Source organism: Loxodonta africana, chromosome 26, assembly GCF_030014295.1.
Source record: "Loxodonta africana isolate mLoxAfr1 chromosome 26, mLoxAfr1.hap2, whole genome shotgun sequence".
NCBI classification, from domain to species: Eukaryota; Metazoa; Chordata; class Mammalia; order Proboscidea; family Elephantidae; genus Loxodonta; species Loxodonta africana.
This window is the reverse complement of record NC_087367.1, coordinates 34,615,809-34,642,382: the sequence shown is the minus strand read 5'-3', so window position 1 is coordinate 34,642,382 and position 26,574 is coordinate 34,615,809. Positions and strand designations below refer to the sequence as shown.

Genomic DNA, 26,574 nt, shown 5'->3' with positions numbered 1-26,574 from the left:
AAAATATGTGTCAGCTTGGTTAGGCCATGTGTGGCTATTCTCCATTTTGTGATTTTCCGATGTGTTATAAATCATAATCTCTGCCTGTGGTTAAAGAGGATTAGGGTGGGATGTAACACCCTTTCTAAAGTCACATCACTGATCCAGTGTAAAGGGAGTTTCCCTGGGTTGTGGCCTGTACCAGCTTTTATCTTACAAGAGTTGAAAGTGAAGCAAACAGAGAGTTAGGGACCTCATACCACCAAGAAAGAAGTACTGGGAGCAGAGCGCATCCTTTGGACCTGGGATTCCTGCACAGAGAGGCTCCCAGACCAAGGGAAGACTGATGACAAGGACCTTCCTCCAGAGCCAACAGAGAGAAAAAGCCTTCCCCTGGAGTTGACACCCTGAATTTGGACTTCTAGCCTACTAGACTGTGAGGAAATAAATTTTTCTTTGTCAAAGCCATCCACTTCTGGTATTTCTGTTACACAGCACTAGATGACTAAGATGGAATTTCATACCACGAGTAGGGTGCTGCTGTAACAGATACCTAAAGTGTGGAGGTGGTTTTGAAACTGAATGGATAGAAGACTTAGAAGGAAGTAAGGAGAACAGTTAACACCAGACGAGGTGCAGATGGTGAGAAACAGCAGCAAAGTACCAGCAGCAGCAGAACCAGGAGACCAGCGCCAGACAGCACTAGAGCCGAACCACAGAGCAAGAGTGCTCAATGCCTATTTGCAGGAGGCTTCTTGGTGGAGTGGGGTGCGTCTCTGCATTTACCAGTGGCGCTAGACTTGCTGACCCATGGAGCAAGAGAGCTGAGTGCTTATGCGCAAGAAGCTTCCTGGTGGAGTGGGGTGCCTCCAGGCACTTATTAGTAGATCTACAGAGCTTTGGAACACTCACCCCAGCAGAGCAGATGCAGGTATAGGCCTGAGGAGCCAAGAGGCCAGGAACCCAGGAAGCAGAAGCTGAAGAGACAAGGAACACAGGCAGTGGAGCTGCCTCAGTCTAAAAAGGTATGGCCATGGCTTCTGGGGTTTCAAAGTATGGAGCCATGGTCTCTGGTGTTTTTAAAGGTGGAGTTGCCACTCAGATGGACTAGGAAAATTGTGCACCTAAGCCAAGGGAGCATAGTTGCTGTCCCAGTAGGCCTGAAAGGCAGAGCTGAAGCCCAGGGCCGAGGGCCCTCCACTCAGAATCTGGAGTGTGGCCAATACCTAGGGTCTGGAGAGCATGGCCATTGTGTAAATTGTCTCAGAGAACAGAGGAGTATTTTCAAAGCCTAGAGGGGTGACATAATATGTTTTGCTGACTTGTTTGATGCCTGTTACCCCTTCTTATCCTCCAGTTTCTCCCATTTGTAATGGAAATGTGTAGCTTGTGCCTGTTCTGCCATTGTACCTTTGGAAGCAGATAACTTGTATTCTAGATTTCACAGATGAAGAGGGACTTTTGGAGTTTGGACTTGGAGTTAAGACTTTTGCTATAACATGATGGGGTGAATATGTTTTGCATGTTGCAGGATGTGATTTTTTTTTCGGGTAGGGGCCAAAGGGTGGAATGTCACGGATTAAATTATGTCCCCCCAAAAATGTGTGTGTCAATTTGGCTGGGCCATGATGTCCAGTATTGTGTGGTTGTCCTCCATTTTGTGATTGTAATTTTATGTTAAAGAGGGTTAGGGTGGGAGGTAACACCCTTACCAGGTCACATCCCTGATCCAACGTAAAGGGAGTTTTTCCCTGGGGTGTGGCCTGCACCACCTTTTATCTCTCAAGAGCCAAAAAGTAAAGGGAAATCAAGCAGAGAGTTGAGGACCTCATACCAAGAAAGCAGTGCCAGAAGCAGAGTGCGTCCTTTGGACCTGAGTTCCCTGCACAGAAAAGCTCCTAGTCTGGGGGAAGATTGATGAGAAGGCCAAAAGAGAGAGAGAAAGCATGCCCCTGGAGCTGACGCCCTGAATTTGGACTTTCAGCCTACGTTACTGTGAAGAAATAAATTTCTCTTTGTTAAAGCCATCCATTTGTGGTATTTCTGTTACAGCAGCACTAGATGACTAAGACAGTCATATTGATGTAATATTTCAGAAATGTTGACATTATTTTAAATGATTTCTGTTATAATTGCCATAAAAATTACAGCTTTTCCATACTAGTTTTAGTTGTTTGATTTCATATATGAATTGTATATAAACCTACTCCTCACTTACTGACATGGTTAGGTTCCAAAGAGCAGGTTGTTACGTGAAAGTGGAAGATGACTAATCATTACCTGACTGCCAAATTACATCATTACGTAACTGCCAAAGCATTGAGAATCATGGCCCAACCAAGTTGACACATAACCTAAACCATCACAGGCTGCGCTACTCTCGCCTTGCACCTCCATGTTTATTACTGCCAGACATATGTCATTAATGTGCAGAATAGTCGGATAGTAGATTTTTACTATTGTCATAAATGCAAAATGTTAGATAATGCAGTAGCTGATAAGTTAGGAGTGGGTGTACTTATTCTAGTAGGTGAGGAATTTCTAATTACTTGATCAGATTTTTTTTGTTGTTTTAAATAGATGGACAGATAAGAAAGATTTTATTTTAGTACTGTGTTACTAGACAGTAGATATAACCCTAAGCAGAAATGGAGTAAGAATTGCCTTTATGCCATTTCAGACTACTTTTAATGAATATTTATTTAACAGCATAATTCTGATACCCACGTCTATTATAGTTATTTCATCTACTCATGGCGCAGTGTTTTTTGTTTCGTTTTATTTGCATTTAACACTTTTTTTGGTTAGAATATAGTAGAAAATCATGTTGCAACAAAAAGTAGTAGTATCATTCTTTCATTATCTGTTCATGGTTAAAACTGCTCCCAAAGCAAGTGGTTAATTTCTTACTGTTAACAAGAAACTTTTACTGCTTCTTTTTTAGTGGTTACGGTTTAATTTAAATTCTATTTTGTAGTGATTTTGTCATAATCCATTAAGAAAAAATCCATGGCCATTAATTATAATGCAAATACTATATCGGAGTTTATATATACTATGTCTTACAGAGCTCTTCCTGACATTTATCATTAAAATTTAAGTTATTACTATTGTATTTGTGGTAGTTGGTTGTATTATAACAAATTTAGTGATATAGTTTTATATTACATAATCATTATTAACTTATAACCTGGTATATAGCTCCTTTCTGTATTTTAAAATATTTTTTTTTTATTTTGCATCCTTTTGTTTTTTAATCTAGGTCATATTCTGCAATCTCCATCAGCCAATGTGCTTCCAACCCTTCCTTTCCATGTCCTTCGTAGCTTGTTTAGCACTACACCTTTGACAACTGATGATGGTGTACTACTAAGGCGGATGGCATTGGAAATTGGAGCACTGCATCTCATTCTTGTCTGTCTCTCTGCTCTGAGTCACCATGCCCCACGAGTTCCAAACTCTAACCTTAATCAAACAGAGGTAGGTTTAATCTAAATTTTTTGCATTATGAAAAACTAAAGTCAATTTGTGGAGTATAACTCGTAAACCCGTTGTAGAATACATTTTTTTCTGAAGTAGCTAATATTTTGGAGACTTGATTGTTCCTTTTTTGCTCCTAAATTCTGACTCGATGGCACTGGGTTTTTGGTTTTAAAACAAAGGATATTTAAGAGAAACTATGAATTTATTTTGTACTCCTTCAGAAAACTGTAAATTAACCCATGCAGTTGAAAACCAGAAAATATTTAGGAGCTTAATAATCATTCCCATTTACCAGGATGTGTTGATTTTATACTGCAACCCTTCTTCCTTTCTTTCCTTGAAAAACCAAAAACACCAGGCCTACTGCCGTCAAGTTGATTCCAACTCACAGTGATCCCTTAGGGTTTCCAAGAATGTAAATCTCTATCGGGTCACTAAGAGTCAGAATCAACTCAACGGCAATGGGTTTGATTTTGGTTATGGAAGCTAACTGCCACGTCTTTCTCCCACGGAGCCACTGGTGGTTTTGAACTGCTGACCTTTCGATTAGCAGTCAGTTGCTTTAACACTATACCACAGGGTTCCTTTTCTTTCTTGAACTTTAGAGAATTATATTAATGAATAGGAGGTTCTAGCCAGTACGGAAGGACAAGAAAAAGAAGAAAAAAAAGCCCTCATTATTCTAGATGATGTGGTTGTATTCATAGAAAATCCAAAACATAGTTAATGGAGTGAGTTTAACAAGGCAGTGATATACAAGGTCAGTACATAAAAATCAGTTAATTTCTGTATACCAGCAACAAACATGAGTTTTTAAAAGGTATTTTTAGAATAGCATCAAAAAATAAAAAATGCATAAGAATAAATCTGAAAAAGGGTATGTAAAATCTCTCCGCATAAAATATATGAAATTTTCTCAAGAAACACAAGACTTTAATGTACTGGGATCTGCGTCCATGTCTGTCCCTCATGGATTAGAAGATACAACAATGCAAAAAATGTAATTTCTTCAAAAGAAACACCTTTTTTTCATGGATCATTATTACTTTTTTATTGTGATTTAGGTGAAAGTTTGCATATCAAGTTAGTTTGTCATTACACAGGTAATACACAAGTGTTTTGTGACATTGTATTGCCAGCCTTGCAATGTGTCAGCACTATCCCCTTCTCCACAAAGACACGAGGGAAAGATTAGTCCAAAGGACTAACGGACCACAACTACCAAAACCTCCACCAGATGAAGCCCAGAACAACTAGGTGGTGCCTGCTTACCACCACCAACAGCTCTGGCGGGGATCACAGTGGAGGGTCTTGGACAGAACGGGGGGAAAATGTAGAACAAAATTCAAATTCACATACACACACAAAAAAGACCAGACTTTTCTGGTCTGATAGAGACTGGGGAAATCCCAGGAGTATGACCCTTGGACACCATTTTAACTCAGTACTGAAGTCACTTCTGAGGTTCACCCTTCAGCCAAGGATTAGACAAGTCTATAGGGCCAACAGTAACACACATGGAGGGATGTGCTTCATAGTTCAATCATGTATACGAGACTAATGGGCATAGGAGCCCAAAAGCAGGAATCTCTTCCAAAATTGATCCTTAAGTTTGATACACTTTCAGATTTATTTTGAAGAAAATTGACAAGCCAATTGTAAAGTTTATATGGAAATGCAAAGGATCAAGAATAAGGTCGTTCAAAGAAGATCGATAAATCTTAGCAGACTTATGCTACCATATGTGTAAAGCTATAGTATTGGTGGAAGCATAGATTAATATCCCAGTAAACAGAATAGATGATTCAGATACCATACCCACCTATATATGTTCACCTGGTATCTGACAAAGGAGCCCTGGTGACACAGTGGTTAAAGTGCTCAACTGCTAACTGAAAAGTTAGCAGTTCAACCCTACCAGCTGCTCTGTGGGAGAGAGATGTGGCAGTCGGCTTTAGCAAAGATATACAGCCTTAGAAACCTTGTGGGGCATATAGTTGTACTCTGTCCTGTAGGGTTGACGTGAGTCCGAATCGACAATGGTGGGTGGGTATATGACAAAGGTAACACTGCAGCATAATGGAGTGAGAATGGTCTTATCAATAAATAGTGCAAGGTCATTTCAGTATCCACGAGGAATAAAAGTAAATCTTTAATTCTAAGTGGATGGTAAATATAAATGTATATAATATATATAGTATCCTGTTATAAGAAAAAATAGGTGAATACCTTTATAGTCTTGGAGTAGACAAAGATTTCTTGACTAGGATACCGAAAGCTACTACCCCTTAAGGAGAACAAGTTAGGGGATGGGATGGCGGCTAACTACATTAAAATTAAGAATTTTTTTTTCCACCAAAAATATAAGAGAATGAAAAGGTAAGCCACAGAATGAAAAAAGATATCTCTGTTACATATATCTGATAAACGACTTATTTCCTGTGTATGTAGAAAATGTCAATAAATAAAAGCAGATAACCCAATTTAGAAAAATAGGCAAAATGCTTGAATGTATACTTCATAAAGAGACTATTGAATTATCCAGTAAAAGTGAAATGGTAGTCTATTAGTTATCAGAAAAGTACAAATTAAAACCAGTGCACTACCATTACATACTCATCAGAATCTCTAAATTTAAAAACCAACAATACCAGATACTGTCCCATCATCCTACGTATTAATACCTATCTGGAAATGTTCATCAGCAGTAGAAAGGATAAGTAAATGTGGGCCCACTATGTAATGGAATACTATATTGTAACAAAAGTAAATAACTACAGGTAACTACACTTAACAGTATTGATAAATCTCACAAATACAGCTAAAAATGCCAGATACGATGATTTCATTTATATGAAAATGAAAAAAACTAGACAGGACTAAGCTATAGTGACTAGGACTCCATGCTTAGGTGGTAAAATTATAAAGAAGATTAAAGTAGTGCCTGTTCTCAGGTGAGTGTGATCAGGAGCTTGAGCCAGCCCACTTGCAAGGAGAAGAGGAAGGGTCTGCTTTTTTCCTGGCTGTCTTGCTGCCCATCCTATCCTGCTTCTGTGAGGAGTCTTGAGGCTGAGTCTGCTATTGGTCTTGTCACCCAAGCAATAGTCCTTTACTTGTTTCTTCCCTCCCTGATGCTCCTACCTTTGGCAATCTCCACAAGGATCTGCCTCTACTTCCTATTGTGTATACTTGTCAGTCCTGGTTATCACTGATCTCCCGCCCCTGCCCCCCAGTCTAGTTCAAGCCTGGACAGTTACGGTTCACTGACTTGTCTGAGCTAGGCTTCTGAGACTGGGGCTGATAAATACAACAAAGTCAGACTTATAGTTAGTTTTGCAGGTGAGTGAGAGTGTGATGAATAAGAGATGGAACAGAGGGAGTTTCTGGGATGCAGTGATCTAATTCCTGACTTGCATGTTAAATAGGTGTTTGCTTTGTGATGATACATCAAGTTTTACATTTTTGCTTATTGCTCTTTCTGAATGTATGTTATACTTCACAGTAAAAAAGTTTCTTAAAAATAAATTGCTGTTTTTATCAGTAACCTTGATTCTACTAGTAAATGTTTGTATGATAATGAAATTTTAATAATTCGTTTAATATTTGATCTTATAAAATATGAAACATGCAATTCCTCAGTTAAAAATCCATGAAACTGTATATCAGATCAGTTTATAAAAGTATTGTTTCTACGTAATCCTTTTTAGAAAATACGTCTGCTGAGCCAAAACCAAACCAGACCTCTTGCTGTGACCCTATTGCAGAGAGTAGAACTGCCCCATAGGGTTTCCATGGAGCGGCTGGTGATTCAAACTGCCGACCTTTTGGTTAACAGCCAAGTTCTTATCCACTATGCCACCAGGCCCCTATTTCTGCTAAATCACACACACACAAAAGCTTAGATGTTACTTGTCATTTAACCTTGAAAATAACACTTAATTGCAACTGTTTTAGGAGTAGTACATAGTATGTTAAGTTTAATGAAAATTTCTTAAAGAAGGGTCCTTATTCCAGAATTCTTTGTTCTGCAAAAATAATAAAGAACTGACCTTTACCGTCTGTGAAGTTATGTCAGTAAACCAGTGGTTCACAGTCATTTTTTTCTGCTTCCACACTATCTGCACTTTTAATATGTCCTCTGCTTTGGTGACATAGTAGTTAAGAGCTACAGCTGCTAACCAAAAAAAAAACAGTCATTCTTTGGAAACCCTATAGGGCAGTTCTGTTCTGTCCTATAGGGTTCCTATGAGTCATAACTCGACAGCAACAGGTTTTTAAGCTGGTTTACCCTTCATTTGCTGTAAATATTGTTAAGGATAAATAAAGCCATAGTTACACATTTTTATGTTTCTGTTATTATAAGCCACAGGTGTCAAGCTCTCATAACCCCACATCAACAGAAGAACAGCAGTTATATTGGGCCAAAGGTACTGGCTTTGGAACAGGCTCTACAGCTTCTGGCTGGGATGTGGAACAAGCCTTAACTAAACAAAGGCTGGAAGAAGAACATGTTACCTGTCTTTTGCAGGTATATTTGTGAAGTTGGTATGGTCAGTGATAACAGTTAAATTATTTTTTATTTGTACTGATTTTTAAGTAGTGATGATTCAGCCAACTCATCCTTAGCTACTTTTATGCCACTTGTATTCCCAGATCCAGATGCATTTAAGGCACTGCTGGTCAAAGATTATTTTTCCTTCTTTGTAGGTAAAATTTCCCCTTTCAATTAGCTTCTTCGCCAGGAGAAAAATGGAAGGATAAAATAATCCAAAAACTGGAAAATGTACTGTGTGTTGCTTCTTCCTAATATCCTTTCAACTTACAGTACAGTATCTGAACTCTGCATTTATTATTACATACATTTTTTATAGATATCTTATTTATATCTTTGTTTCTCACATTTTTTCCTTTTCTAGAATAGGCAATTTGAACTAGTATAGAAGGTCTTTGTGCTACAAAAATGAGAAGGGGAAATGCTTCAACTAATTGGTTGATGTTGGTAAAGCCTGTGAGCCTTATTTTCTGCAATTTTAAAGAAATTCTAGAATAGGGTGAGGGTAGGTTGCTTTACCTGGTGTAAAATTCTAAGATTTTGTCACCCTCCCTCAAAGAGTAAACTGAATCTATTCAATAAAATATGACTATAAATAATATCAGAGTTGCTACTAAGTTTTTGGCTTGTGTTCTTAGGTTGTTTCTTCTATGTGTTTATCCTTTGTGAACAACACTATCATGCTGAGCAGTCAGGGCCTACTCTAGCTCACCCTGCTGACTACACAATTGTGCAGTAATGGTCCCGAGAAACTAAGATCATCTACCTGTGACACCAAATTGTGTGGTAGATAACAAATCCCACTCCACACACCAGCTGCATCATTTGGAAATCTCAGCGTCCCTTCCCTGTCAAGTTCAGATTCCAGCTGCTCCACGTAGCCCTTCTCCCTTTCATCCCCTTCCACCCAGTGCCAGGTCAGTGGGTACCAATTGCAAGTTCATGAGTCTGCATGACTACCTCTACTTCACACCTGGTAGCCCACATGACTCCCTCGACTTCAGTTTGGCTGGCTCACCCTGCTCTTTTGGGTTCGACAATTTACTGGAACGGCTCACAGGAGAAACCATACCTGTGGTAACAGCTTTATTGTAACAAAAAAGGGTACAAATGAGATGCATAAGGTGATCTCTTATGCATAGATCTGGAAAAGGTCACAGTGCAGAGCTTCCATGTCCCAAAGAAGACACACTACCTTATGCAAACCTTTCCTCTGTCCAAGCCAGAAGATCCCTGAGCCTCTGTCTTCCAAGGCCTTTATTGGTCTCATCACATAGCCATGATGAATTACATTATGCATTATGAGGCTTAGTAAATATCGGACCCCCATGTGGTCCTCAGGCCTCTCTGTCCTCAGGCTTCTCAAAACCACAGCCAAAGACCAAATTCCTTTTTCAAGGTGATTCCACACCTTGCACATGGAAAATACATCATTTTCTTTTGGAAAATTTGAACCAAAAAATGCCTTAATTTTGAAAACATAAAGCACGAGTTGAGTTCAAATTATATGCTTTTGGTATTCAGATTGATTATCTAACATAATATAGGCCTTTAATGTACATAAAGCTAAATTCTGATTTTAATGCAATGATTTTTATTTTCAGGTTCTTGCAAGTTATATAAACCCTGTGAGTGGTGCAGTAAATGGAGAAGCTCAGTCATCTCAAGAGAGTAGAGGACAGAACAATAATGCCCTTCCTTCTGTGCTTCTTGAACTTCTCAGTCAGTCCTGCCTTATCCCAGCCATGTCATCTTATCTACGAAATGATTCAGGTACATCACATTGTAATTAATCCTCTGAAATATCTTTGTGGGTGAGTTTTTTTTTTTTTTTTTTTTACATTTATCAGTTTTGCTTACATTTTAGTATCAGTTTAACTTAAAAAATTGAATTTTTGATGTTACTCTTCCCTAGTATTTGTAGGTGTGAGTTTGATAGATTTATATTTTTTAATTCTCTTCAGAAAATTTATTTCTAAAAATTTCTTAAGGGTTTTTTTGCCCTTTAATTTAGCACTATGTAGCAACTTGTTGTAGAATACAAAATAAAAGTTTTCATAATTCCTTTGGCTTCACCTGTGAAAGCACATTTATTGATTTTAATAACCTGTAGCTGAAAATGCTAAGACAAAAGCCAGAAACTGCATGAAAATATTCTAATCTGGATACCATTGATTAAACTTCTGTTTTTTTTTTTTGTTTTAATTGTGGTAAAAGATGTGTAATTCAGTGACATAAATTACATTCACCCTGTTGTACAACCATCACCACTATCCATTTTCAGATGTTTTTTATCCTTGTAAACAGAAACGCAGTACCCCTTAAACAGTAATTCTCCATTTCTCCTATTTGTGGAGTGTTTTTACCTTGAAAGTGTGTTGGATATTGGCAAATGCATTTTCTGCATTGATTGAGATGATCATATGGTTTTTTGTCTTGTTAATGTGATACATTGATTGATTTTCATATGTTGAAGCACATTTGCACTCCTTGGGTAAACCCCACTTGATGATGGTGTAAAATCCTGTTGTATTCAGTTTGCTAATACTTTGTGGTAAAGTTTTACATCTGTATTTTAAAGTATACTGGCCTGTAGTTTTCTTTCCTTAACAATGCCTTTGTATGGCCTTAGTATCAGGGTAATGCTGTCCTTGCAGAATGATTTAGGTAATATTCCTTACTCTTCTATTTTTCAGAAGAGTTTAAGAAGCATTGGTGTCAGTTCTTAAAAGGTTTGATGGAATTCCCCAGTAAAGCCGTCTGTTCTAGGACTTTGTTGGGAGGTTTTTAATTACTGATTGAATCTCTTCAATTGTTACGAGTATGTTGAGATTTTCTGTTTCTCCTTGAGTCATTTCAGTTAGTTTGTGTGTTTTTAGAAATTTGTCCGTTTCATCTAGGTTGTCCAATTTGTTGGCACACAGTTCATAGTATTCTCATAATCTTTTTATTTTTCTAGAATTGGTGGTAATATCTCCCACTTTCTGACTTTATTTTCTTTGTCTAGCTAAAGATTCATCAATTTTTTTTGATCTTTTCAAAGAACCAACTTTTGGTTTCGTTGATGCTGTTTTTCTATTCTCTGTTCCATTTATTTGTGTTCTGCTCTTTGTTATTTCCTTCCTTCTGGTAACTTTAGGTTTAGTTTGCCCTTGTTTTTCTAGTTCCTCAAGTTGTAAAGTTATGTTGTTAATTGAAGATCTTTTTTTAATGTAGATTTTATTTGTATGTTTTCCTCTGAGTACTGCCTTTGCTGCATCTTGTATGCTTTGCTTTCATTTTCATTCATTTCTAAGTATTTTCTGATTTCCCTTTTGATTTCTTTGGCGCATTGGTTGCTTAATAGTGTATTGATTAATTTCCGCCCACTAACATAACTACTAACATAATTAAATATAACATAATTACCTATAGGGTCGCTATGAGTCGGAATCGACTCGACAGCACTGGGTTTTTTTGTCTGGGTGACATAATTACCAGTTTTCCTTCTGTTATTCGTTTCTAGTTTTATTCTGTTGTAGTTGAAGATACTCTGTAGGATTTCAGTCTTTTTAAATTTATTGAGACTTATCTTGTGACCTAGAATATAGTCTGTGTGCACTGGAAAGAGAGTATTGTGCCATTAGGTGAAATAACTGTATAAATCTATTAGTTCTAGTTGTTCTATAGTGTTATTCAATTGTCTGTTTTCTTTTTGATCTTTTTTGCTAGATTTTCTGTTCGTTATTAGAAGTGCTGTATTGAAGTTTCTAGCCATTATTGTAGAACTGTCTATTTCTCCCTTCAAATCTGTCAGTGTTTGCTTCATATATTTTGGGGCTCTTGTATTAGGTGCATAGATATTTATAATTGTATCTTCTTAATTAGTTGACCCTTTTGTCAGTATATAAAGCCTTTGCGCCTATTACTTAAGTTTAAAAAAAAATTTTTGTTTGGTAAACATAGTCACAGCAAAACATACGTCAGTTCTATTTCTACGTGTACAATTCAGTGATGTTGGTTACATTCTTCAGTGTCCTTTCTCGATATCCTATTCTAAGTTTTTTCACCATCATCGACACTTGCTGCCCCCTAGGCACCTCGTCTAACCTTTTAAGTTGCTGTTGTCATTTCGATCTCATATAGATAATTCTTTAAAAGAATGCAATGCTTAAAGCAGACATTCTTTTCTGATTAAGCTAAACAGTTGTTTGGTGTAAAGATGACTTTACGGGATAGTTTCAGTTTAAGGTTTAAAGGTTTCCTCAGGGCAATAGTTTTGGGGGAGTCATACAGCCTCAGTGGTTCCAGGACATCTAGATTCCTTGAGAATTTGAAGTTCTGCTGCATTTCTCCCTCTTTTGATCAGGATTCTTCCATAGAATCTTTCATCAAATCATTCAGTAATGGTAGCTGGACACTATACAGTTCTGGTCTCATGGCAGAGGAGGCAGTTGTTCATAGAGGCAACTGGACACAGATTCCACTGCTGAAAGAGATTAAAGAAGACTATAAATAGATGGAAAGGCATTCCATGTTCATGGATTGGAAGACTTAATATACTCAAGGTATCAGCACTACCCAAAGTGACCTATAGATTCAACACAATCTGAATCAAAATTCCAAAATTTTTTACAGAAGTGAAAAAACTAATCCTCAGCTTTATATGGAAAAGCAAGAGGCCCCTAATGGTCAAAGCAATTTTGAAGAACAAAAAATTAGGAAACCCCAGACTTCCCAAATTCAAAACATACTACACAGCTAGAATAATCAGAACAGCATAGTACTGCTTTAATGATAGATGCTTAGACCAGTGAAATAAAATTTGGAACTCAGAAATGAATCCATACATCTGTAGTCAGCTGATTTTCAACAAGGATTCTAAGTCCATTCAATGGAGAAGGAATAGTCTTTTTAACAAATGGTGCTAGCATAATTGGATTTCCACATATGGAAAAATGAAGCAAGATCTGTATTTCCCACCATACACAAAATCTTTTGATTTAACTTAAAGTCTATTTTGTCTGATATTAAAATAGCTATCCCAGCTCTCTCTTGGTTACTATTTACATGTACTATGGTTTTCTGTCCTTTCACTTTCAACCTAATTATATCTTTAGGTCTAAAGTGTGTCTCTTGTAGGCAGCATGTAGAAGGATCATGTTTTTATTCATTCTGCCATTCTCTACCTTTTGATTGGAGAATTCAGACCATTTACATTTAATTACTGATTAGACAGACTTTTGCCATTTTGCTAATGGTTTTTTGTGGGACATACCTTTTTTGTTCCACGTTTTCTCCAATACTGCCTTTTTGTTTTTAATTGATTTTTTGTACTGAAGTATTTTGATTCCCTTCTTCTTTCATATATATTTTTTTAGATATTTTCATGTCGTTACCATGGGGATTACATTTGGCATCCTAAAAATTAACAACCTAGTTTAAATTGATACCAGCTTATCTTCAATACCATACAAAAATTCTATTCCTATACCGCTTCTCTCCCCCATTTATGTTGTTGTTTATATACACCTTTATATATCATTTGTCCAGTAACACATACATAGATTTTATGCATTTGTCGTTATAAAGCATGTAGGAATAACGAATTGCCAACCACCGATACCTTAAAATTGGCCCTGTGTTTGCCCTGTTTTCTAGCCTCCTTTCCTTTCCCTCTGAAAGACTCACTTTAACATCTTCTTGTATGGTAGGTTTAGTGGTAACGAACTCCTGCAGTTTTTGTTTATCTGGGAATGTCTTTTGCTCTGATTATTGAAGGACAGATTTGCTGGGTATAGAATTCTTGGTTGACAGTTCTAAACTTCAGCACTTTAAATATGTCATTCCACTGCCTTCTGGATACTAATGTTTCTGAAGAGAAATCGCCAACAAATCTTATTGTGGATCCTTTGTATGTGATAATTTCCCTCACTTTTGCTGCTACTTTATAAAATTAAAAGTGGGTATTACATTTTGGTTGCTTCAAAATTGGGTTACTGAAGATCACAAAAAATATCTTTAATATTCTCAGTTGAAAAAGGAGATACAATGCCGTTTACTTTTACTGTCTGAATTAGTCGCTATTCACATAAGTGGACATTGTGGTTTAAGAGTGTGTTTGTGTGTGTTAGTAAGTAAACTGTGATTTTTGTAAGAGTATGGAACTATCTCATAACTATTAGTAGTATAATGTGTAATTTGCAGTTTGACCTTTGTGACTTAAACTGTTTTCTTGGATATAAGAAACTTCTTTGCCCAGGGTTTAGATTAACCTGCTTGAACCTGATACTTTGTCCAATGTTATGATTTCAAATGTTACATTTACATTTGAATGTGGCAACAAATATTTACTTTGAAATAATACTTTAAGATAAATTAATATAAAATTATTAATTTAGTTATGGAAAGTCAGATAACTGGCAATGCAGCCACTTAAATGATACTTTCAATAATCAGAGGAAATTATTCTGGAATTTGGGGTGTATTATGACCTTTAGTTTGTGAGAAACAAGATACATAAGTATGTTCTTTAGAATATTATAAATAGGAATTTTTTCAGGAAAATATAGCTTGCATAATATATATGTAAATGTAAGTTACTAAAATAAGTAGTTATCAACTGTGGTTAAAATGTTACTCATTAAATTTTTAAGTGGAATTTGAAAATCTGAACAAACTATCTTATGAAATCCTTCCTAGAATTTAGTAGCATTCCAATTCTAGGAAATGAATCTATAAATAGTCTAAAGTCCATGTTCCAGTTTTGTTGTTTCTCTTTTATATAATGCCATAATACATACATGGCAATTTATTTGAGGAGGTTTTGGGGTATAAAATCCAGTCTAGGATCTTTTATTTCCTTCTCATATCTCTTTGTTGTTGTTATTGTTAGGTGACATTGAGCCAGTTCCAACTCATAGCAACCCTGTGTACAACAGGACAGAACACTGCTTGGCCCTGTGCCAGCCTCACAGTCGTTGTTAGGTTCGAGCCCATTGTTGCAGCCACTCTGTCAGCCCATCTCGTTGAGGGTAGTCTTTTTTTCACTGACCCTCTACTTTACCAAACATGATGTCCTTCTCCAGGGACTGATCCCTCCTGATAACACGTCCAAAGTATGAGAGACGAAGTCCCTCCATCCTTGCTTCTAAGGAGCATTCTGGCTGTACTTCTTCCGGACAGATTTGTTCGTTCTTCTGGCAGTCCATGGTATATTCAATATCGTTCGCCAACACTAGGGTTCAGAGGCGTCAGTTCTTCTTCAGTCTTCCTTATTCATTGTCCAGCTTTCACATGATATGAGGTGAAAATACCTCATATAAAAATACCATGGCTTGGGTCAGGTGCACCTTAATCTTCAAGGTGATATCTTTGCCTTTTAACACTTTAAAGAGTTTAACTTATCTCCTTAGCCTCCTTTATATGGTGTACTTCTCGGCTTTTTTTCTTTGACGATACTGACATTTTTAACAGAATACAAATCATTTCTTTTTTAATATCCTTCAAGTTGGTTTTTAAGTGTGAGAGCAATGTTATTTAATTTTGCTTGAGACATTATATTTAAAGGATGGTTTGCATACATTGCTCGCAGATGATACACAAAAACATAAATTGTATTTGGTTCCTTCAAAATAATGTACTAGACTCTTCCGAGCGCTCCGTAAAATAGTGTGTATTTTCTTTTTTATTAATGCTTTTAAAATGATGGGTAGGCAAAGCAAAAAATAAACATACAAGAGTTTAAAAGTAAATATTAAGTAAAAAAATTTTTTATTTAAAATTTTAACAATGAATGTGCTTTATATTTTATTCTCCCTCCCCCCTTTAGTTTTCAGTGCAAGGATTGGTCTACTATTAACCTATAACTGTTGAATGTGGTTTCTTGCTCCCTCCTTCCCTCTTTTGCCCGTCTTTTCTGGCACCATCCCAGTACAAGTTAGGTATTTTGTAATCTTTATGAAGTTTTATTCTCAATGACAAAGACTTACTATGTGAATAACAAAATCTGCTCCTTAGTTCTTACAGTAAAACCTTCAAGTTCTCTTAACAGAGTGCTTACCCTGTAGCCAGTAACTAGTTTTATTTTTATAGAAATAGAAAAATTGGCCTAAAAAAAAAAAGTAATACACTGGCCATAAGGATCAACATAATTGCACATAAAATTGATCTTTTAGCTCTAATCATCTTTGAACCTAAGAGAAAAAGAAAATCTTGTCAGTTACAAAATTATTACCAAGTAGAGGGAACATGTAAGTTCCTTAGGGAAAAAGACAGCCTTTTCCTTATTGACTTCTAATTCAGTAACTAGACACCCTGATTCTATCCTCTAACAACCATCTTACTTGTCACATGTGAATGGCTTTGCCACTATTTAAATAATCTGTTATATTTAGGCCTTTAATTTCCTAAATTTTAAAATTATTGCATGCTGTTATGAACATTTATATATCTAGAGCTTTATACACATTTAAGATTGTTAGGATAAATTCTTACTATTTCTTTTTTGTGTGTGCACTCTGTTTTTAGTCTCTGTCTTTGATTATTGATATTTTTAAGTTCTTTTTAAGACTTAAAAAGATTCACTCTTTTTCTATAATAAGCAAATGCGTTTTCCCAGATTTTCAATTTTTTAAACATTTTTGAAAAAGTCGAAGTATAATTTTCATGGAAACAAATTGATGAATCTTTTTTATACTTTCTTCCTTTAATATCTCAAAAATTATTGAGTAAATGCCCAGAAATTTCATGTAGCTATTTTTCTCATTGGCTTTCGATAAATGCCTAAAATATAACAGGAGAATATAAATTGAAAATCTGTGACTCAAAATTCTTTGTTGAAAGTCTAAATAGTGACCATATTAATTAGAGGCTTTCTGATAATGATTCAAAGAAGGGTAATGATGACTCCAAAGAAAATTGTAGAATAAAAATAAGAGGTCAGTTTCAACACTATATTTGGATATCCTACACAGTGTCATAAAGTAAAAAATATATGTACTCCTTGGTATATTATCCCCTACCCCCCTTTTTTTCCCCAAAATATTTTTTCAGCAAATATTTGTGGTTGTTTTTCTTTCTTGTATCTTCCAGGAAAGACCTTTCTTTGATATTGTTTGACGTCTCTGGCCCTCTCCCTCAGGTTAACATTTCTTTTTCCTTCTTCCATTCAAAATTTCCCAAGCCCTTCGTATCCCTTTACTTCTTGCTTTTTTAGTATATTTCCCCATAATACTAGCATGTATCATATGTGGAGAATCAAGGGTAGGAGGAAGTCTTTTACGTGAGAGATATTTGATTAAAAGCTGGAATTAACATTTTACATTCAAAACAAAATTCCATAGTATGTTTAATGTCAAAATTTTGGATGCTCCAATGAACTCAGTTCATTTGATAATGTAAAATGAAATTGTCAGGGTCTAAAACTTAACACAGTAGAATCATATTTATAATTATAGTTTTTAAATAGTTACATGGCTGTTGTAAATGACTACTTAAGTATTGTAAATACATTGAATAATTTTAAATGTTCATTTCTGAGATATAGTCTCATGTAAAAACTTTTTAGCCCTTAAAAGTATTTACATTACAGTGTTAGTAATAATAGTAAGTAAAATTCATATAGAATATTGTCATGTTTGAATGAATAGTGGAATCTTTAATTATTGCCATTGAATGAGTGGAAAACTATTGCTAAAAGTTTGATGGAGAGTACAAAACAATATTTTGTTTTGAGGGAGGTAGGAATAGGAGACAACACAAAGGCAATCACTTTGTCACTATTTGTCTTTTTTTTTTTTTTTTTTTTACATTTCACCCTCTTTCCGGTATGCTTAATATGGAAGGTGAAAGCACTTTTAAGCATCTATAATTTTTTTTATACTTTGAAGAAAGATTTAAAAAAAAAAATCATAGAACAAAGAGAAACAAAGAATCAAAAATGCAGAATAGAAACAGCCTAAAATATCTATCTGTAAGGGTCACCTGGTTAAATTATGATATATTTATAGAATAGAACAAATTTCAGGATTTAAAAGTGTTAGAGAGTATAACGTGACAAGGAGTCGTCAGTTAACAGTGATGATAAACCAAGTACTATTTTTTTTTTTTTAATATAAAGCTAGAAATTGATTCAGACTTTCAAAATTAAGGAAAGATTATTAAAATGAGAAACCTTTTGTAAGTTCCAGTTTACAATTTTAAGTATATTGCTATTGTAACATTTTTTGGTGATGTTCTTGAAGAAACTCTGGTGATGCTTTTATCGTTCTATATGTTATATTGTTATTGAGAAGATACCTACAGATTTCATATACCTGTTTTTCTCATTAACTTTCAATAAGCACTTGAAGTGTAACATTAGAATTCAAATTGAAAATCTGTGATTCAAAGTTCTTTTGAAAATCTAAATAGTGACCATATTAATTAGAGGCTTTCTGATAATGATTCAAAGAAAGGTAATGATTCCAAAGAAAAATTATAGAATAAAAATAAAATAAGAGATCGATTTCCACACCATATTTGGAAATTCTACACAGTGTCACTTAAAGACAATATAAACTTTTATCTTGTTTTGCAACTACTTATCTAATCAGAGGAGGTATGTCCATAGTGCTTCTCAAGGAATCTAGTTTTGGTGTCTTGTTTTCTTATATTTTCCTTACTCATTTCTCACCTTGTCTTTTTTTCTTTCTTCTTTTGCCCATCCTCAAATTCCTATATGTCTCTTCTTTCTTCTTTTGCCCCCTCCTTTTCCTAATGGAAGAACCAGAAACAAACAAACCGTTGCCATCTAATCAACTCAGACTCATAGTGACCCGGTAGGACAGAGCAAAACTGCCCCGTGTGGTTTCCAAGGCTATAATCTTCAAGGAAGCAGACTGCCACATCTTTCTCCGGCAGAGTAGCTGGTTGGTGAGAACCTCTGACCTTTCAATTAGCACCAGAGTACTTAACCTCTGCACCACGAGAGGTCCTTCAAAACAAAATTAGAAGCCACTAATGATCGAATAGTGCTTCTTCAGTTATGTTTGCAACTAATATAAACTTTGTTTTGTTCGACATTGCAAAAGCCCTTAGCTTCCTTTAAGCTTCATACTGACACCTTGCCTTTTTTGTTTTACTTACTCTTATTGATGAAATTTTTCAGTTTTTATCTTTGCCTTATGCTTTTGAACTATTCTTAAGAAATTACTAGAATATTGTATTGACCTGATTTTGTTTCTTATCTTTTACATTTGAACAATAATGCTCTTATCTCAATTGCTATTTAAGGGTGATAAAATAGGAAATAATAAACCAGTCACTCTCTAAGTGCAAGAATATCTTTGGTAGTTGGTTTAGAATTAAGTGACATATGGAAGGCTTCTACAGCCTTAAGAATCTTGAAATGTAATAGTGAAATAATTTGTTTTTGTATGCCGTCAAGTCGATTTTCTACTCATGGTCACCCCATGTGACAGAGTAGAACTGCCCCATAGGGTTTTCTAGATTGTAATCTTAACTGAAGCCGATCACCAGGTCCTTGTCCCGTGGAGCCACTGTCTGGGTTCAGACCACCAGCCTTTCTCCCTTAGCAGCCAAGTGCTTAACTGTTGCACCACCAGGGCTTTTTATTATTCATTAAGGAAGTTAAAGATCAAAAGAATAAAGGGCATCAAAATTTTAGCACATATGTATTGAATTTGCCATGTTTAGGGCAGGATTTTTTCCTTTTAGTATATTAAACATTAGTTGTTAAGCCATGATTAGAAATTTTGAATATGTGAATTCTTTTCATTGTTGTTTGTCCAGGGTACTATACTAGAATAAAAAATTGACAAAGACATTAGGAGAGCCGGGTTACACTTTATTTCTGCTGCTCATTAGCAAAGTGACTTACAGTAAGTCAGGGACCTTATATAAATTGATAAGACCAGCAGAGCTAGTTTTGGATTTTTCTAGTAATTTGCCAATCTTCCCTGAACCATCTATAGAGAAAGAGATTTGCAGGAGGTTCAATATAAAGAGCCCTGGTGGCACAGTTGTTAAGCACTCACCTGCTAACCAGGCCAGCAGTTTGAACCCACTAGCTACTCCTTGGGAGAAAGATGCAGCAACCTGCTTCTGTAATGATTTACACCCTTTAGAACAGAATTAATAAGAATGTTGACACGTTGTGAAAAATGTAATCAGTGTCACTGAATAATTTGTGTACAGATTGTTAAATGGGAAGCGAATTTGCTGTGAAAACTCTCATCGAAAACACAGTAAAATATTACTTAAGAAAAAAGATTTGCCGTTTCAGAAACCCTGTGAGTCAGTTCTACTCTGTCCTGTAGGGTTGCTGTGGGGCGGAATTCCACTTGATGATCATGGATTTGTTTTTTGTTTTTATCTCTTAATAGTTTCACATAGATATTTATAAGTCAACTTGCTTTTTTCTTTTTTTTCTTTCTTTCTCCTTAGTGTAAGGAGCCCTGGTGGCGTAGAGGTTAAGTGCTATGGCTGCTAACCAAAAGGTCCGCAATACAAATCCACCAGCCATTCCTTACTGTGGTCCCACTCTTATTTCTAGGAATCTGTTAATACTTTTTGTTTCTTTCGAAGTGACTTTTATCGTGGAGCTTTAGTGCAGAGTTTGAAACTAACCAGTGGAGGGGATGCTTTTGAAAGTCTTATTTCTAAAGAAGAACTGCCCCATGAGGTTTTCTAAGTTGTAATCTTTATGGAAGCAGCTCTAAAGAAATAAGACTGGAATGACTCATTCTACTGTTATGTATTATTTGGCTAATTTGATATAAAATTATCTGTCCTTAAGTGAATTTGTTGTTGTTGTTAGATGCCATCGAGTCGATTCTGACTCAAAGAGACCCTATACACAACAGAACAAAACACTGCCCGGTCCTGAGCCATCCTTACAATCGTTGTTATGCTTGAGCTCATTGTTCCAGCCACTGTGTCAGTCCACCTCGTTGAGGGTCTTCCTCTTTTCTGCTGACCCTGTACTCTGCCAAGCATGATGTCCTTCTCCAGGGACTGATCCCTCCTGACGATATGTGCAAAGTATGCAAGACGCAGTCTTGCCATCCATGCCTCAAAGGAGCACTCTGGCTGTACTTCTTCCAAGACAGATTTGTTCGATCTTCTGGCAGTCCATGGTGCATTCAATGTTCTTCGCCAACACCACAATTCAAAGGCGTCAGTTCTTCCATCTTCCTTATTCATTGTCCGGCTTTCACATGCATATGATGCGATTGAAAATACCATAGCTTGGGTTAGGCACACCTTAGTCTCCAAGGTGACATCTTTGCTCTTGAACACTTTGAAGAGGTCCTTTGTAGCAGATTTACCCAATGCAATGCGTCTTTTGATTTCTTGACTGCTGCTTCCATGGCTGTTGATTGTGGATCCAAGTAAAATGAAATCCTTGACAACGTCAGTCGTTTCTCCCTTTATCATGATGTTACTCATTGGTCCAGTTGTGAGTATTTTTGTTTTCTTTATGTTGAGGTGCAATCCACACTGAAGGCTGTGGTCTTTGATCTTCATTAGTAAGTGCTTCAAGTCCTCTTCACTGTCAGCAAGCAAGGTTGTGTCATCTGCATAACTCAGGTTGTTAATGAGTCTTCCTCCAATCTTGATGCCCTGTTCTTCTTTGTATAGTCCAGCTTCTTGTATTATTTGCTCAGCCTACAGATTGTATAGGTGTGGTGAGAGAATACAACCCTGACGCACACCTTTCCTGACTTTAAACCAATCAGTATCCCCTTGTTCTGTCTGAACAACTGCCTCTTGCTGTATGTAAAGGTTCCTCATGAGCACAATTAAGTGTTCTGGAATTCCCACTCTTCGCAATGTTATCCGTAATTTGTTATGATCTACACAGTCAAATGCCTTTGCATAGTCAGTAAAACACAGATAAACATCCTTCTGGTATTCTCTGCTTTCAACCAGGATCCATCTGACATCAGGAATGATATCTCTGGTTCTACATCCTCTTCTGAAACTGGCCTGCATTTCTGGCAGTTCCCTGTCGATATATTGTTGCAGCCGTTTTTTGAATGACCTTCAGCAGAATTTTGCTTGCGTATGATATTAATGATATTGTTCTATGATTTCCACATTTGGTTGGATCACGTATCTTGGGCATGTATAAATATGGATGTCTTCCAGTCAGTTGGCCAGGAAGCTGTCTTCCATATTTCTTGGCATAGATGAGTGAGCACCTCCAGTGCTGCATCTGTTTATTGAAACATCTCAATTGATATTCCATCAATTCCTGGAGCCTTGTTTTTCGCCAGTGCCTTCAGAGCAGCTTGGACTTCTTCCTTCACTACCATCAGTTCCTGATCATATGCCACCTCTTGAAATGGTTAAATATCAACTAATTCTTTTTGGTATAATGACTGTGTATATTCCTTCCATCTTCTTTTGATGCTTCCTGCATCGTTTAATATTTTCCCATAGAATCCTTCGTTATTGCAACTTGAGGCTTGAATTTATCTTCAGTTCTTTCAGCTTGAGAAACGCCGAGCGTGTTCTTCCCTTTTGGTTTTCCATCTCCAGCTCTTTGCACATTCATTATAATACTTTATTTTGTCTTTTCGAGAGGCCCTTTGAAATCTTCTGTTCATTTCTTTTACTTCATCAATTCTTTTGCTTTAGCTGCTCAATGTTCAAGAGCAAGTTTCAGAGTCTCCTCTGACATCCATCTTGGTCTTTTCTTTCTTTCCTGTCTTTTCAGTGACCTCTTGCTTTCTTCATGTATGATGTCCTCGGTGTCATTCCACAACTCATCTGGTCTTCAGTCACTAGTGTTCAGTGCGTCAAGTCTGTTCTTCAGATGGTCTCTAAATTCAGGTGGGATGTATTCAAGGTCATGTTTTGGCTCTCGTGGACTTGTTCTGATTTTCTTCAGTTTCAGCTTGAACTTGTATATGAGGAATTGATGGTCTGTTCCACAGTCAGCACCTGGCCTTGTTCTGACTGATGATATTGAGCTTTTCCATCGTCTTTTTCTATACATGTAGTCAATTTGATTTCTTTGTGTTCCATCTGGCAAGGTTCGTGTGTATAGTCGCCATTTACTTTGGTGAAAGAAGGTGTTTGCAATGAAGAAGTCGTTGGTCTTGCAAAATTCTATCATTTGATTTCCGGCATTTGTTCTGTCAGCAAGGCCATATTTTCCGACTACTGATCCTTTTTCTTTGTTTCCAACTTTCGCATTCCAATGGCCAGTAATCGTCAATGCCTCTTGACTGCGTGTTCGATCAATTTCAGACTGCAGCAGCTGATAAAAATCTTCTGTTTCTTCATCTTTGGCCCTAGAGGTTGGTGCGTAAATTTGAATAAAAGTCGTATTAACTGGTCTTCCTTGTAGGCATATGGATATTATTCTATCACTGACAGCGTTATACTTCAGGATAGATCTTGAAACGTTCTTTTTGACGATGAATGCAACTCCATTCCTCTTCGAGTTGTCATTCCCAGCATAGTAGACTGTATGATTGTCTGATTCAAAGTGGCCAATACCAGTCCATTTCAGTGCACTAATGCCTAGGATATCAATGTTTATGCATTGCATTTCATTTTTGACGATTTCCAGTTTTCCTAGATTCATACTTTGTACAGTCCAGGTTCCGATTATTAATGGATGTTTTCGGCTGTTTCTTCTCATTTTGAGTTGTGCCACATCAGCAAATGAATGTCCCGAAAGCTTTACTGCATCCACGTCATTAAGCTTGACTCTACTTTCAGGAGGCAGCTCTTCCCCAGTCATGTTCTGAGTGCCTTCCAACCTGGGGGGCTCATCTTCCAGCACTATATGAGACAGTGTTCTGCTGCTGTTCATAAGGTTTTCACTGGTTAATGCTTTTCAGAAGTAGACTGCCGGGTCCTTCTTCCTAGTCTGTCTTAGTCTGGAAGCTCACCTGAAACATTTCCTCCATGGGTGACCCTGCTGGTATCTGAATACCCATGGCATAGCTTCCAGCATCACAGCAACACACAAGCCCCCACAGTAGAACAAACTGACATACACGTGGGGGTTAAGTGAATTAAGGTAGTCTAAAATATATCATTCATTATTTTTTGCCAGAGGTTAGGTTCTCTTGATTTCAAAATCAATTTTTTTTTTAAATAAGGTACTCTATTTGATAATTTCTAGCAGGGATTTTTCATAACGTAATAGTAGCTTCCCGACTACAGCGTTTTCATGTATAGACCTCTTTTTGTAATCCTGAAAATGGATAGAGAGGCAAGTTTAATTTAAATATGTAAAGGAGTAGAGAAATTTTTTGAAATGTTTGGTTTGGTAGCATCACAGCAGCAATATAGAAGTCTTCATATTTTAACTAAATAGATTTGTCAAGTAGTTTTGTCTGGTAGTTTCTTCAGAATTACAGTGACTGAATTAATTAGAGCATGGTTCAAAGTATTTTTAACAATCACTTAACATGGATTAATAAATTTGAAGTTAAAGTGATAATTTTTGCTATAGCTATAAAATAAAGAGATCTGATAGTAATCTTACTTGATTTTTGTGAATCAGGTAAGATTTGATTAACACAAAATATGTAACATAGCTATGAGTGGAACAACTATATGTAACAAACTTAGTAATTTTAAAAATAGACTTTTCTCCCAAGAACTTATCAGTTCAGTAAACCAACTCTATAGGATAATAGTATGAAAAATAGTGTAAAAATTAAAAAAAATTTAAAACAGTAAATTTGAAACCACAGCTTCAAGATAGGTAATCAAAACAAGTAACTGAATTTTACAATTAGGATATTTTATTTTCATCCTTCTTAAATATAATTATAAAAAACAATATAAAGAAAGAAGGTGGTTATTTCTTTCAAGATTTTACTTAAGTAGACAGAAAAATCCTCATCACAAAGGATGTATTCGTTGATACAAGCTGCCATGCTAACCAGGATCGTTTTTTTTCCTCTAGGCTCTGTCACGGTTGTATTTATACTGTTTGGTAAGCCTGCAGTAACTGCTCTGGCCAGTAGATGGAGTTTGTGTTTTATTGCTTGAGGAACTGGGTAAAAATAAATGAATGTGAGCTTACAGATAGGTAGAATGTTGTTTTTTAGAGCCTCTCACCCTTACCCCATCTCACCGCTGTTTTTGAAAACGATGTGTTTCTACTTTGTAAAAATAGCACCACTGTACACATTAAATTACTTGCCATTGACTTAGTGGGCTATACTAAGAATCCTCTGTGAAATTGTTATAAAACATCTCTACCCTTTCGGTGCTGATTTCATGTAGTATGGAGATGAGCATCGTTTCAGAGTAGAAAGAGAGATCAGAGTTATCCTAGTCAACTTGTCTGTTTACAGATTAGGAGGTAACATGATAAAAATGAAATCCAGAGAGAATTATTCAGTCCTCCAAGTTTAACTGTTTAGCAGTAATGTGGACATCATTTAACTTACTTTTTTTACAAATTCCAAAGGAGAATATAAGTGAATTTTTTCCGTTTGGAAAACAAAGGTATAAACATAATATGTTAGAGGAAGATAGAAATGAGAGAGTGAGCACAGGGCTTTCTTATTGAGGGAAATCGTAATGTATCTACTAATTTGACTGATTGTCTTAGCTAAATGATGGCAAATACAATGAAACCTGGGAGATCCAGAACTCAACAGGACTGCCTTGTATTCCAGGTTTTACAGTTTTCTGCCTTTGACGAGGTGCCGTCTTAACCACTTTTCTGTTGCTATTTTAGTGGAAAATATTTGAGTTTTCTTTCTCTGACAGGTTTCTTCCTTCCACAGGTTCCAGCTTGTGCAGGTATTACTGTACTTGTATTAAAATTTTATTATTTTCGTAGTATTGGTTGGGCCATTCCGTAGCTATCTGTAGTGTGACAAAACTTGTGACTGCAAGCTCTAATATACTGATCTTCCTTACACTGGGTTTTATGTGTAAAGCCTTTACTATTATATCTTATCTTTCAATATATTCCTCAAAACGTCAGAAGTTAAATTTGATACCATTTGAGAATAAAGTTGATTTTTTTGTTATGGTAAATGTCCTAATTTAAGTATGAACACATTCTTTAAATCTAAAAGTTGTTCTTGTGTGCCATCAGGTTGATTCCAACTCCTAACAACCCTATATGAAAGAGTAGAGATGTGCCATAGCGTTTCCTAGGCTATAATCTTTATGGGATCAGATTACCAGGTCTTTTCTCCCAAGGAGTGACTGCTGGGTTCAAACCTCCAGCCTTTCAGTTAGCAGGCAAATGCTTAACCATACCACCAGGGCTTCTTAATAGAAAGTTACTGCATAGTAAATGTACCATTGGAAGCCTAGCCATTGTTGTAGGTCTGACAGCAGCAAATTAAAGGCGGCCTGTTATTATTTGAAGGCTCAGAAATTGTATTAGTGCTATTACTTGAAAAAGTACTGGTTGGACACCAATCAAAAAAAATACTTGATTTTATTATCATTTCTGAAAATACTTGTTTTGCCCTTTTGGTTGATATGCCTTGCCTGAGAAGCAAATAATTAAAATTACTGAACTGTTCAGCACATGGTATTTCACTGTGCATCCTTATTTATAGCTTTCTTGGTAATAGTTC

General features: G+C 36.3%; 1 protein-coding gene across 15 annotated transcripts in view; it reads left to right on the top strand.

Annotated features, from left to right (window-relative positions):
• BIRC6 (baculoviral IAP repeat containing 6) overlaps window positions 1-26,574 on the top strand; it is a 582,018-nt gene that overhangs the window by 423,490 nt on the left and 131,954 nt on the right. For all 15 annotated transcript variants that reach the window (XR_002787222.2, XM_064277234.1, XM_023555261.2 and 12 more), the window contains 3 exons: window positions 3,242-3,459; window positions 7,826-7,990; window positions 9,619-9,787. Coding sequence is in view for 14 of the 15 variants with exons in the window: in XM_064277234.1 (XP_064133304.1) it covers window positions 3,242-3,459; window positions 7,826-7,990; window positions 9,619-9,787 (552 nt within the window). In the remaining variant the exon portion in view is untranslated. The remainder of the gene's footprint in view (window positions 1-3,241; window positions 3,460-7,825; window positions 7,991-9,618; window positions 9,788-26,574) is intronic.